Source organism: Bombina bombina, chromosome 3 (genome assembly GCF_027579735.1).
Source record: "Bombina bombina isolate aBomBom1 chromosome 3, aBomBom1.pri, whole genome shotgun sequence".
In the NCBI taxonomy this organism is placed as follows: domain Eukaryota; kingdom Metazoa; phylum Chordata; class Amphibia; order Anura; family Bombinatoridae; genus Bombina; species Bombina bombina.
In genome coordinates this window covers 583,170,549-583,185,295 of record NC_069501.1, presented here as the reverse complement: position 1 = coordinate 583,185,295, position 14,747 = coordinate 583,170,549, and the positions used below count along the sequence as shown (strand labels likewise).

Genomic DNA, 14,747 nt, shown 5'->3' with positions numbered 1-14,747 from the left:
ACCCCCTAACAGTATACAAACCCCCACCACCCAAACTCACAAAATAAAAATAAAGTAAAACCTAATCTACCCATTGCCCTGAAAAAGGCATTTGTATGGGCATTGCCCTTAAAAGGGCATTCAGCTCTTTTGCTGCCCATTAAAAATAAATGGCTATTCTAAAAAAAAAAAAAAAATACCCCAAAACGGAAAAAAAACCATTACACAAAATAACAAACTAATTATCCAAAATAATAACAATTATTCCCAGTTTAATACCCATTTAAAACAAGCCCACCCCAAAATAAAAGAAACCTAATCTATAATAAACTACCAATAGCCCTTAAAAGGGCCTTTTGTTAGGGCATTGCCCTAAAGAAATCAGCTCTTTTTCTAAAAAAAAATACAAAGACCCACTAACATTACAAACCCCCACACCCCCAAACCCACAAAATAAAAACACTATCTAAAAAAACCTAATCTACCCATTGCCCTGAAAAGGGCATTTGTATGGGCATTGCCCTTAAAAGGGCATTTAACTCTTTTAAGAAATGCCCAACCCCTAATCTAAAAAACACACCCAAAAAACCTTAAAAAAACCTAACACTAACCCCTCTTTAGGTACTCACAGTTGCTGAAGTCCCGCTTGTAGTCAGCTCCATCTTCATCCAGACGGCGAGGTCTTCATCCATCCAGGAGGCGTCTTCTATCTTCATCCAGACGGCATCTTCTATCTTCATCCCGGCGGCGTGGAGCGGGTCCATCCTGAAGACATCCGGCGCGGAGCATCCTCTTCATACGGTCGCCGCCGTATACTGAATCTTCAATGCAAGGGAGCCTTTTCAAAATGGTGTCCCTTGCATTCCTATTGGCTGATTTGATTTTGGAAATTCAAATCAGCCAAAAGGATGAGAGTTACTGAAATATTATTGGCTGATCAAAACAGCCAATAGGATGAGAGCTACTGAAATTCTATTGGCTGTTCAAATCAGCAAATAGAATTTCAGTAGCTCTTATCCCATTGGCTGATTTGAACAGCCAATATGATTTCAGTAGCTCTCATCCTATTGACTGATTTGAATTTCCAAAATCAAATCAGCCAATAGGAATGCAAGGGACGCCATTTTGAAAAGGCTCCCTTGCATTAAAGATTTAGTATACAGCGGCGACCGTATTAAGAAGATGCTCCACACCGGATGTCTTCAGGATGGACCCGCTCCGCACTACCGAATGAAGATAGAAGCCGCCTGGATGAAGATAGAAGATGTCGCCTGGATGAAGATAGAAGACGCTGCCTGGATGGATGAAGACCTCGCCGTCTGGATGAAGACTTCTCGCCACCTGGATGTCCGGAATTCAGAAACTGTAAGTGGATCTTTGGGAGTTAGTGTTAGGCTTTTAAAAAAAAAATTGGGTGGGTTTTTTTATAGTTTAGGGTTTGGGCTTTTCTTAAAAGAGCTAAACTAAATGCCCTTTTCAGGGCAATGCAAAAGAGCTAAATGCCTTTTTAAGGGCAATGCCTATGCAATTGCCCTTTTCAGGGCAATGGGTAGCTTAGGTTTTTGTTAGAGTTAGGTTTTTTTATTTTGGGGGGTTGGTTGGGTGGTGGGTTTTACTGTTGGGGGGTCTTTGTGCTTTTTTTTTTTACAGATAAAAGAGCTGATTTCTTTGGGGCAATGCCCCACAAAGGCCCTTTTAAGGGCCATTGGTAGTTAATTGTAGGCTAGGGTTTATTTGTTTTTATTTTGGGTGGGCTTTTTTATTTTCATAGGGCTATTAGATTAGGTGTAATTATTTTTTATTTTTTATAATTTTGTTTGTTATTTTTTTCATAATTTATTGTTTGTTATTTTTTGTAATGTAGTATTTTTTGTAATTAGATACTTTGTAAGTTTAATAGTAGTGTTAGGATTTTTTTAATGTGTATTTTAGTTTTCTTTAATTGGAAGTTAGTTTAATTTTAGTTTAATAGTTATATTAGTTCAATTGTTAGTTTAAACTTAGTTTTTTTAATTTGACAGGCAAGTTTTAAATTAATTTAAGATAGGGAAATTGTAATTTTAATATAAAGTTAGGGGGGCGTTAGGTTTAGGGGTTACTAGTTTAAATTAAGTTATTGCTATGTGGGGGGCTTTCGGTTTAGAGGTTAATAGTTTAATTTAGTATATTTTGTTGTGGGGGGTTAGGGGTTTAGGGGCTAATAGGTTTATTATAGTGGTGGGGGTGTCGGGGATTGGCGGAATAGGGGTTAATAACTTTAGTATAGTGGGGGCGATGTGGGCGGGTGGCAGATTAGGGGTTAATCATATTTAAATAGTGTTTGTGATATGGGAGAGCGGCAATTAGGGGTTAATAACTATAGTTTAGTGGCGACAATGTCGGGAAGAGACGGAATAGGCGTTAATACATTTTATTAGTGGCGGTGATGTCGGGAGTGGCAGATTAGGGGTTAATAACTTAAATATAGTATTTGCGATGCGGGAGTGCCTCGGTTTAGGGGTTAATATATAGTTTATGGGTGTTAGTGTACTTTGTAAACTTTAGTTATGAGTTTTATGTAACAGTTTTGCTGCGTAAAACTCATAACTACTGCTCTCAGATGGCGGTACGGATCTTGTCAGTATAGGCTGCAACGCAAGCTTTTTAGCCTCACCACAAAACTCGTAATGGCTGCACTATGGAAGTCCCATGAAAAAACATAATTTTTACGAGTGCGGGACTGACGTTGCGTTACAGGCTAAAAGGCTTGCGGTACAGCTATACCAACAAGACTTTTAATGGCTGCGTTGCTGTTTTAACGCTGAAATTGCCATTTTTTCAGTGTTAAAACACGAACGTAAAACTCGTAATCTAGGTGTATGTCTTATCCCCTTAAGTTGGTTAAATACATAGAAAAAAGAACACACAATGGCCATATTTAAACTATCTAGTGCATTAGAACTTTTTACTATTGTACTTGTATGTCCCTTTAGTACCCCTAAGAAGTAGGAAATACTGAAAACATCTAAAGAAGAAGATACAAGAATGGGATAAAATTGGCATAAGTTACTTGGCAATTGTTTTGGCTTCCCATAAATCTCAGATTTCTGCGTGTAGACCTGCTTTATTATTGCTTAAGAACATACATTCTTCCACCCGCCTGAGATACAGTATGATGTCTTAACACTTGGGACGACTTCTGTACCTTATGAGTTCCCCAATTCTGGGCCAAAACTAGCATTGTTCCCAGGAGTAAGTTAATACACAAACATCTGACAACCAGAGCAGCCTCGCAGGTCATGATGCAACAAGCCAACTGTGAGAGTATCCCTCAAGCAAGGAGCAAAGAAATGACAGATCATAAAAATATGATTCCATAACATTTTAAAGATCAGGCAATACCACCAGACATAAGCAGCAGCAGAACAACCACATTGCAACTTTACCACCATGTATGAGGTTTGCTGGCAAACACCGGTATCGGGGAAGGGTGGGTGGCAATATTGTTTACATTCCTGAGTTGGTGCCAATTCCCTAAACACACTTTTTCAATATAATTTGGAATAAAGCAAAGGACTCTACTGGCGGCCAGGATTCACAACAGATCCTCTAAAAGTAGAAAAGCTGGTAAAGAGGCATGTTCCTGCTTACACAATCTAGTGGGTTCTAGGCTTGGTCTCCATGCAGACATGTACGAAAGCATTGCAGCATTGTAATAAAGTTTTATCAGTTGGGGGATGTGTGCTGCAAATGTAGGTGTACCTGAACTCAATTCATAAGATGACTAAAGCTTGAAATATAAAGAGAAAAAGGTGTGATGGCACTACTATTGGTATTAAGGGTTGGGCTAATAATAGTATTGGCTTGGCCTTATTAACAGTCGTTATTGCCCTTGGGTGCTGTGTACCAATTTACATATAGCATATACAACCAAAGAAAGTTGCAGAGAATGGGGCATATTTATCAAGGTCTAGCGGACCTGATCCAACACTGCGGATCAGGTCCGCCAGACCTCGCTGAATACGGTGAGCAATACGCTCGCCGTATTCAGCATTGCACCAGCAGCTCACAAGAGCTGCTATTGCAACGCCGCCCCCTGCAGACTCGCGGCCAATGGGCCACCAGCAGGGGGTGTCAATCAACCCGATCGTACTCGATTGGGTTGTATTGTGGCGATGTGTGTCCGTCTGCTCTGAGGTTATGGAGCAGCGGTCTTTGTGACCGCTGCTTCATAACTGCTGTTTCTGGCGACTCTGAAGACTCGCCAGAAACAGGGGCCATCAAGCTCAATACAGAGCTTGTTAAATAGAGCCAAAAGTGTACACAGTAATAGCACTCACACCCCCAAAAATTTAATTATATACGTATGGTGTGGTGTATGTATAGGGGGAAAAAAAATTTGAAACATTAAAACATAACACTTTAATAAGTATTCATTAAAAATTGGGCGTACTTAAAAACCCTAGAGAACTAGTAGTTGTGATAAGTAAATTCATCTGAATGAATAACAGGCGAAGCTAAATATTATTTACAGTTGTCAGATAAATCTTTATGAATTCACCCAAGGTATTAATTGTACTGTATTTACAGTTGGTTGAACAGAACTATATTTGGTGCACACAATAGGGCCACATTATAATTTATATTTGGTACCTATTAGTATATAGTGTAATACACATTTCTGTTATGTTTATACCAACTAGAATAATATGTAGAATACCATGAGAGCCCTGTTTGTAATAGTTTCTTGATAATTTGAGTATCCAATAGCTATATTATCTTCCTATAGTGGCATATAGGGATTGTCACTGTGCCATCCATTACATGGAATATATGTAACAGTGATTACGCTAGTATCACTAATAGTATCACTGAATGGTATATTGCTCTACAGTTTAGATATTTGTAACCTTGCTGTTATTAAATCAGGTTACTATACAAGCTCAATAGCATTTGAAATTAAACGATCTTTGTTACCATATGAAGATACTGAGGCAGCTTGGTAGCGTATTGTTCAATAGTATTTGAAAATAAACTATCCATAAATACTGTAATGTAAAATCACATACTGCAATACTGAACAATATGCCACTAAGCTGCTTCAGTACCTGTATACAGTAGAGGAAGATAATATAGCTATTGGATACTCAAATTATCAAGAAACTATTACAAACAGGGCTCTCATGGTATTCTACATATTATTCTAGTTGGTATAAACATAACAGAAAGGTGTATTACACTATATACTAATAGGTACCAAATATAAATGATAATTTGGCCCTATTGTGTGCACTAAATATAGTTCTGTTCAACCAACTGTAAATACAGTACAATTAATTTTTTTAATTAATTAATTTTAGTGTCTATAAACATTGGGAGTTGCCATGTTGTAACTTGTGTTACCTTCTCTGCTGTAGCCAATTAGGGACAGTTATAAATAGGTCACTAGAGTATGCAGCCAATGGCTGTGTGGAATACAACAGTGTTCTGCACTTCCATTTCTAACAGGAACTGAAAAGCTCACAATTTCAGAATGGAATTACAGGCAAAGAGGACAAAATAAATAATGGAAGTATATTGCAGAGTTGTTTTATGATATACAATTTATCATTTTATATTACCATCTCAAAGTGTTTAATGTCCCTTTAAGAGGAGGACATGAAAAAAGGTAGACCAATTTCAGAAGTTTTGAAATTTTAACCATGACAACAAAACAATATGTCCACATGCATAATATTGCATGACTAAGGGTATACTACCCGAAACATTGCTGTCTACTTTGGATATGTTACATTGAATACATTTTTCATTTCTGGAGTGCTGTGGACATATTGTTTTGTTGCACTTTGCTGAGAGCTGGGCAGTGAGCTCTGGTCTTCAAGTGCATTTCTGTATTGAATAGACATTGCATATTTCCACTTTCTGGGAATATTTTGACCATGACACATGTCCAAGACTTCTGTAAAGTGCCAAACAAACTGCTTTAAAGGGGCATATAATTAGTCTCAACTGTGGCATAGGGGTCATGAGATAGAACCACACCCAAGTGCCTAATAGCAGTGGATGACCACTAAAATAGATATTGTTGTTTTAAGGCAATGCTGGAGTGAGTCTTGGAAATTAATAGCAAAGGCCTCTGTTGTATTTACATTGAGTTTATAAAACAGATAACTCAACAAATGATAGCTTACATTTTTAAAAATCATACTTTGAACTGGCAGAATTTTAAAAATTATGTTAAAGAATTTGCTTTTTGACCTCTAAGGAGCGTAGCGGCACAAAGACCGGGTTCTCACACAATCACAAGAGATGTTTAATGCTTTTTGTGCCATATATGTGTAATGTCACATATATAATGAGGGAAGGGGAATGTGTAAATACATCTGATTTACTTAAAAATTCCTTTTTCCCTCACTATATGGGGTTTTATGTTTGCAAATATCTATTAGATCACATTGCCCTTAAATGCATAAATACTCTTTTGGTATCTTAAACATTAATTTATCTTATTGAATTTTGATTAAAAAACACTTTTGCCAGATAACATTTTAGAAAGCTGAAAACTGTATTTGAAATAACCAAAGCACTTACTGTCTGTCTCTAATAAAGAATAATATGTATTATGCACTTGTATTATTTAGTGCTATTTTACAAATGGCATATATCATATGTTCTATGTTGTTCAAAGCTGGCAATGATTTGCTGAGTTGCTGTCGTGTGTGGTACTTAGATTTTAGTTATTTGTTTTTGCATTTGTACCTCAGCAATAAATGCTGGTTTATAGTAAAGCAATATAAATTTAAGTAAGAAGACACTACTTAAAGTTCCCATCTGCTTTTGTCTCCCCAAGAGGTCAATTTTCCAGTGGGGAGATCTCGTTTCCCTAGATATATATTTCACACTACAGATGTATGAGTATAAAACCCAAATGGTTCTTTTATAATTTAGATAGAATGTAAAATAAAAAAATATTTTTTTTTTTTAAGTTTTCTTATATCATGAAATGTACTTTGTTCTCTTGATATGGTTTGTTGAAAAGCTGTTAGGTAGATTTAGGAGCGTGCAATGGAGCAATATAAAGCAGCAGTTTTATAACAGTGTTGTACATTTACAAGAGCACTCGATGGCAATGATGTTTGCTGTCATATAGTGCTTCAGACATGCACGTTACCTACTTAAGTAACCTCTTCAACATAGATTAACATGAGATTAAATTTGATAATAGAAGTAAATGGTTTATTTGTAAAATCTGGGGCATATTTATCAAAGCGCCAACTGAAAATACGCTAGAATTCTGCGCCGTAGTTATCAAAGCGTCAAGATCGGTAAATGTTCAAATTTATGACGTAACATACAATCCCACGATCTCAATCCGACGCAAATCGATGCGAGTTGAAAACAGTGGTATTCGAGTGGAATTGTGTTCATTCTCCCTCCTAATTCACACTATTCAAAGCTCTCACTAAGTTATCAAAAATTCTACATTTACTCTTGCGTCTTTTCCGACTCAACGTACCTAGTTTTCAATCCTCCACCCTTGCAGTTGCGGATGCCATAGAAGTCAATGGGAGTCTGAAAACACATAAAGCTTATGATCGATACTGCAAGAGAATGAAGTATATTACATAATAAAAGTAAATTAGAAACTTTTTTAAAATTGTATATCCTTTCTAAATCAAATAATATTATTGCTCCACATTTGGTGCACTAGTAGATATAGGGATAAAAATGAAAAATACATTAATACTTATAGATTATGTTACAACTTTGTCTCTCATTACAGAGCAAGGGGATAATATTATTTCTACAAATTTGGTGCAAAGTTTTGCCCCAAACTTGTTGCACTAATAGATATAGAGATACAAATTAAATAAATACACAACATAATATAGCTAACTTCCTTTTTATTTTTTGGAAAAATCTATGTGCACCATGTTTAAGCCATGTAATACAAGTCACACTCTCCACTACGCGCCATATTTGACTCAACACTTTTCGCACCAATTATGACGCAAACTCCTAAACAACCCACACACTAGTGAATTTTTCCACCACTTTTGATTGGAATATGCATAATCACATGATTTATGACATCAGCCAATCTGATACAAATACACATTATAAACTATCACTAATGAATCAAATTGCTTGATACTTGTGTCATTGATCACTCATCCGAACTTGTAAGTGCCATTTGTTACATTGTGTATTATACTTTGAAAGTATGCATATGTGAATTTAGTATTGAAGATAAACATTGATGCTGACATTAGGACACACAGTGTAATATTTAAGACAAGGATTTTAAAAGGATTTTAAAAATCTTAAGCTGATAGCTCAATGGGATACAGGGCCGTCTTTAACACAGGGCAAAATGGGCAGCTGCCCAGGGCCCAGTTTCTGTTGAGGGGCCCAAGAAACCTAAAAAAAATTTTTTTTTTTTTTTATGGTTCATACCATGTGACATGGGGAACACGCACATTCAGTCCTAATACTGTCACAGTCAAAAGTACTCTGTTTATATATATATTTTTTTAAACTGTGCCAGACCGTGCCGGTGTCATGTGACATGCCAAGCTATTGCCATGTGCTGTTTTAGATGTGCACTGTGCAGCACTGAATGCAAAGCCCTAACTCGGCATCAAGCCATTCCCACTGCATCAGAAAAGGTCCTGCTGGGGTTACCACTGTTACCAGGTAACTGCTCTGGTGGTAGGGATTGTTTCTGGGTAGGGCTGACTGTAGGTGCATGCAGCAGAAAGCTGGAGCGGCAAGGACGTGAGGATTTGAGCATCTGTGCAGCTGCATACACTGCTCTCTTCAGTGTTGAGGCTGTGTGACTCATCTCACACTGTATCCATGCAGCCTTGGGCAGACAGCATCCAGTCTGCTGGTCCCTTTAGCCCTGCTCTTTCTGCTGTGGCCCTAAGATCAACTAACTGAAGTTTGTTAGGGGAACAGTGCTTTGTAGAAAGGTGTCAGTGGGAAGAATAAGTGAGTACACCCCCCCCCCTCCCCATGCAGCATTGTCTAGTGCAGGGTGAGAAGGAACTTGTTCCTAGCAAAGAAGTGACATGTACTGCTGTTGCTGATGTATAGTGTCATGCTGATAGTTCACACATTAATGTAAGGTTTATTTTTTATAGTTTTTGTTTTCTCTCTGTCTCAGATTTTACAGCTTCCCATAGTAGTTCTGCTGTTCCAGTCACTAAACTTATATTTATCTGCACCTCTATGCTTCCTCCTCAGTCTTTACCTTGCTTTGCTCCTATTGGCTGCCCTTAATCTCTCTAACCAGCTAACCTCACACCAGATTCACATTCAAAAGAATATTAAATTAATCCACAGTGGAGGAATTTATATATTTATTTACTTATTAGTAATGCTTAGGTCCAGTTTCACATATTGCAATTTATTTCATTTTTTAAAAATGATTAGCCCAGCAGTGAATGATCCACTGCTGGGCTAATAATAATAAAAAAAATTGATTTAGTTGTTTTTTGGGATGTTGGGGTGGAGAGCGAAATTAAATGGGGGGGGGGGCAAGAACATTTTTGCCCATGGTCCAGTCAATATTAAAGACGGCCCTGAAGAGATAGCCCACCTGTGACAGACCCTTCTGTCAGTACTGAAAGAGTTAACTTTGTTCAGCTTTAAGAAGCTATTTTCTAAAGACAGGTTCGCTGGCCTCAGCTATTGTGTTCTGTAATTAAGTTTAGTGATAAACATTCCCATTGTTTAATCACATCCAGAGAGCAGACGCCCAGTGATAAGAAAGGCTCAAGTGTGTCTTGTGTTTAACTTGTTTATCTGCTTAAGTAATGTAATTCTATTGTGGCCTGTCAAAGGGCGTTTTCCCTCTATCTAATGTACAATATTCTTTCAACCCCCCATCTGGGGTCAGACCTGCATAAATACTGGGCACATAGCCCTCAATAAAGTACATTCTGTTTTTACCTTCAATGTGGAGCCTGGTCTCATGTTTGAGGGGGGAATTAGCTGGGTTGTGAGTTGTTGATCTCACATTCAGGGCATATTCCATCTGGTATTAACCCTTGGTATCCTGTTGGTACCGTAACAATTGGTGGCAAGCGACGGGAGGAACCTTATCGCCCAGAAGAGCAACTACACAAGCCAGTAACCTCAGGAAGAGGGGGATTATTACAATACTGACTAAGATGGAAGGAGTACCAGGGACCGAAGGAACCAATGGGCCCAGCATATCAGACAGAACCCCCGAAGAAGCAAGCTTTGATCGGGCGGTTAAAATAAGACTGGCACATTATGGCCCCAACCCATCTGTGGAAATTATCGACCGGGTCATAGCAGCTGTGGAGGCCAACCTACTTCGCCAAAGCGGCGCTGCAGCAGCCCAAGTCACAGCAACCCCAGTGGAAAAGGGAAAAGTAAATTTTGCAGCTTTTAAAAACTTCCTGGAAACAGAAGGAGAGATTGATGGGTACCTTGCGGATTTTGAGAGGCAATGTGAACTACACAAGGTACCCGCAGAGGACTGGGTCACGATATTATCCGGAAAATTATCCGGCCGGGCCAGTGAGGCTTTTCGGGCCATTCCAGATGAGGAAGTCGGGGATTATAATACTGTAAAAGAGGCTCTGCTCTCCAGGAATGCGGTTACACTGGAGGCATACCGGAGGCGGTTCAGAGACACTGTTAAATTAGCTGGTGATTCCTACGTTGAGTGGGCATGTAAGGTGCACCGCACAGCATCTCACTGGATGGCGGGGTGCCAAGCCGTGTCTGGGGAAGAGGTGCTGCAGCTATTCCTGTTGGAACATTGCTTTGACAAGTTATCAGCAGGAGTTAGAGAGTGGGTTCGGGACCGTAAACCCTCCACCCTGCATGAAGCTGCTCTCCTGGCAGGTGAGTATACGGATGCCCGCAAACTGGACACTGCTACCACTAAGCCCCCTGCTAGAGTGGAGTACAGACCCCCAGTCACCCCAACAGCTGCCAGTTACCAAACCCCGGCGCACCGCTATACCACACGGCCTCCGGCCACAAACTACCCTCAGAGAGCCCGGTTCAATTCGCGGGGCTACTCACAACCTATTCGGTGCTTTGGATGTAAGCAACTAGGGCACAAAAGACCAGAGTGTCCCCTAAACGCAGCGAACCAAGCACAGTCCTGGAGAAGACCCGCCGGCGGAATCCCACATAATCCTCAGCCTGCGGCCCGCTACATAGAGGAGCAAGAATGCTGGGGCATCCTACATGAGGCAGACCTTGTGCAAGCTGCCCACCGGAATAGCCGGCAACTGGTTAAAGTGAATGGGATGGAGGTCCGTGGTCTACGGGATACTGGTGCTACCATGACCTTGCTTCAAAAGAATTTGGTGTCTGAGAAACAGCACACTGGAGACACTGTGGCTGTGAGGGTAGCAGGGGGCGCTGTGTTCCGCCTACCTGTTGCCAGGGTACATTTGGATTGGGGAGTGGGCGCTAGACCTGTGAATGTGGGGGTCATGAAGGATTTACCAGCTGATGTTCTCCTTGGAAATAACTTGGCCCCCCTTGTTTCTGCCTACGCTCCTATGGGTCCCGCTGATGTTAACCCTGTGACTACCCGTGCCCAGATCTGTGTCACAGAGACTGACCCACCTGCTGCTGAGCCCCAGGATGCTGAGCTCAGTAAATCTCTATCCGCTATTGATACGTGGAAGTCCCGTTACAATGCGCTGATGAAGGAGAAGAGGAGCACAGAGGAAAAAGCACGTTTAGAACGGGAATCTCTGCTAGACAAGCTGCACCGACAGACTGCAGAAATACCAGCTTGAGAGTGGAACATGAAACATTAAAGACAAACTTAGCGACGCTGGAGGAGAAGCTGACGCTGGCTCATAGTGAGGTGCAGCAACTCAAGGGCACCCTATGTCAGTATGAAGGGATTGTGGATACCTATAAAGAGCAGGTACAAAAAACTTGTAAAGAAGCCGATGAGATTTTGAAGGACTGTTTAGCCCTGGTCTGGGCACTGAAGAAGTTGAACCCTTATTTATATGGGCAGGAATTCTCTCTCATAACGGGAATACAGATGGATTGTCCCGGCAAACTGACATGCCTACCACCTCCTAGTCCGGTCATCCCCAGGTTGACCCGCCAAAGGGTCAAGCCGGGTCTGCCGGAGTGTTCCACAAGGGGGGAGCTATGGGACAGACCCTTCTGTCAGTACTGAAAGAGTTAACTTTGTTCAGCTTTAAGAAGCTATTTTCTAAAGACAGGTTCACTGGCCTCAGCTATTGTGTACTGTAATTAAGTTTAGTGATAAACATTCACAGTTTAATCACATCCAGAGAGCAGACGCCCAGTGATAAGAAAGGCTCAAGTGTGTCTTGTGTTTAACTTGTTTATCTGCTTAAGTAATGTAATTCTATTGTGGCCTGTCAAAGGGCGTTTTCCCTCTATCTAATGTACAATATTCTTTCAACCCCCCATCTGGGGTCAGACCTGCATAAATACTGGGCACATAGCCCTTAATAAAGTACATTTTGTTTTTACCTTCAATGTGGAGCCTGGTCTCATGTTTGAGGGGGGAATTAGCTGGGTTGTGAGTTTTTTGATCTCACATTCAGGGCATCTTCCATCTGGTATTAACCCTTGGTATCCTGTTGATACCGTAACAATTACCTAACTTTAAACTGTCATGATTCAGATACAGCCGAAATTAAAATCACCTCTTTACTGGCATGCTATTTTCAGTGTATTTATTCATTCTCTTGAATTTCTTTTTCAGTAAGTAATGTCATCTTATATGCCAGCCCATTTTATAACACCTGTGTTGGGGTGGTTTTTAAAAATAGATTGCAATCAGGAGGGGTTAGACAGGTGCAGAGAGAAAACTGGCACAACTTTTAAAGGGACAGGAAACCACAAAATATTCTTTCAGGATTTGGATAGAACATACAATTTTAAACAACTTTCAAATTTACTTCTATTATCAAATTTGCTTAATTCCCTTGATATCCTTTGCTGAAGGAACAGCATTGCACTATTGGCAGCTAGCTGAACACAGCTATTGAGCCAATCACAAGAGACAAATGTGTGCAGGCACCAATTGGCAGCTAGCTCCCACTAATGTAGGATATGTGCGTATTATTTTCCAACAAGGGATACCAAGAGAACAAAGCACGTTTGAAAATAGAAGTGAATTTTAAAGTGTTTAAAATTACATGCTCTATCTGAATCATGCAACTTAAATTTTTACTTTCCTATCCCTTTAAAATATCCATTGATTGCAAATAAATACATATGATACTCTGATTACATGTTATATTTGCAATTATTCCTGATCATAATAATAATACATTTACAATATATACATATAGTGGTATAAATAAACACAGAGGTATGACAGACAACATTGTTTCGAACAAAAAAAGGAACTTAGGGACATGTAAATATGTTTGCAAAAGATTTCTGACATAACACACACACACATATATATTTATATATATATATATACACAAGTATGTGCAAGGATATACAGTATGTACAAATTCTAGAATTAATAATAATTTAAAAAATAAATAGAAAATATGACTTCTAGAAATACAAATACACATTAATTTATGTGAAAGTATCATATAACAAATAAATATAAAAATAACTTTCTATGAGATATTGTTTGTTGAGGTATACATCAATCTATTTCTTAGAGATTAACAGATTAAAAATAAAAGATTAGTTTTAGAGAAATGTGCTTGTTTATGGACAGTAATGAAATGGTATAAATAAAGTTGGGAAAAACACGAATAACCATGACATCGATGACTGTTAGTTAACACCAGTCTGATGCTCTTCACACCGTACTTGACGTGCGTGTTTTTGACGGCTTCTTTGATAAATAAGGAGTTCGTATTCAGATCCGAGGCAGCAATATCTCAAGAGCGTATTGACGTCGGCGAATGCAACATAGTTGACGCTTGATAAATAGGCCCCTATATCTGAATCTTGAAAGATACATTTTCTGTTTAACGACCCTTTAATAATACATGTAAAAATAAATAGTTAATCATTTTTACATTTTTTTTTCAGGGCCCCCATCTGCTCCAAGAGACCTCCTTTACAGCATGAAACAGACAACAGTAGTTTTAGAATGGAGCGCTCCACTGGACTCAGGAGGGAGAGGAGATCTGGCCTATAATATATTCTGCGACAGATGCTCGGTGGCCTTTCAGCAATGTGAGGCCTGTGGCAGCAGCGTTGGGTTTGTACCACAGCAATATGGATTAGTGGATCGGACAGTTACCTTAGTGAATATATTAACCCATGTCAATTATACAATTCGTGTGGAATCTGTAAATGGCGTTTCCGATTTCAGTTTATATTCTAAGCAATTTGCAGAAATTAACATCTCGACCAGCAATGCAGGTAAGGTGTTTGCAGTGCACATCATTTCAATTTTTTTTATTGAAGTTGTTATTAACAGAAAAACAAAGATAAACGTTTTACTATGCTTCAATGTCATTTATAATTACTATTCTCAACAGGGTTAATTAATCAGTTATGTAGATTCAATAGATTGATTGACTTGTGTCTTTCATTCATTTCCAGTCCTCTGTTCAGTATTTTTTATGTTATTTGATATTGCCTATTCGTTAAAAGAATGGTGAGACTGGAGAGGCTTATAGCCAGTATTCAGTATTAGGAAGGCAACACTATTCACATATTTGTTAAAGGGACAGTAAAGCCAAAATAAAATTGTAATGATTCAGATAGAGCAATTAAACAAATTTCCCTTTTACTTCTATTGTTAAATTTGCTTTCAT

The 14,747-nt window shown here is 39.1% G+C and overlaps 1 protein-coding gene across 6 annotated transcripts in view; it reads left to right on the top strand.

Annotated features, from left to right (window-relative positions):
* The window catches only part of EPHA10 (EPH receptor A10), a 1,001,793-nt gene that overhangs the window by 362,365 nt on the left and 624,681 nt on the right, over window positions 1-14,747 (top strand). For all 6 annotated transcript variants that reach the window (XM_053707154.1, XM_053707156.1, XM_053707152.1 and 3 more), the window contains exon 3: window positions 14,014-14,349. In XM_053707154.1, coding sequence (XP_053563129.1) covers window positions 14,014-14,349 — 336 coding nt within the window. The remainder of the gene's footprint in view (window positions 1-14,013; window positions 14,350-14,747) is intronic.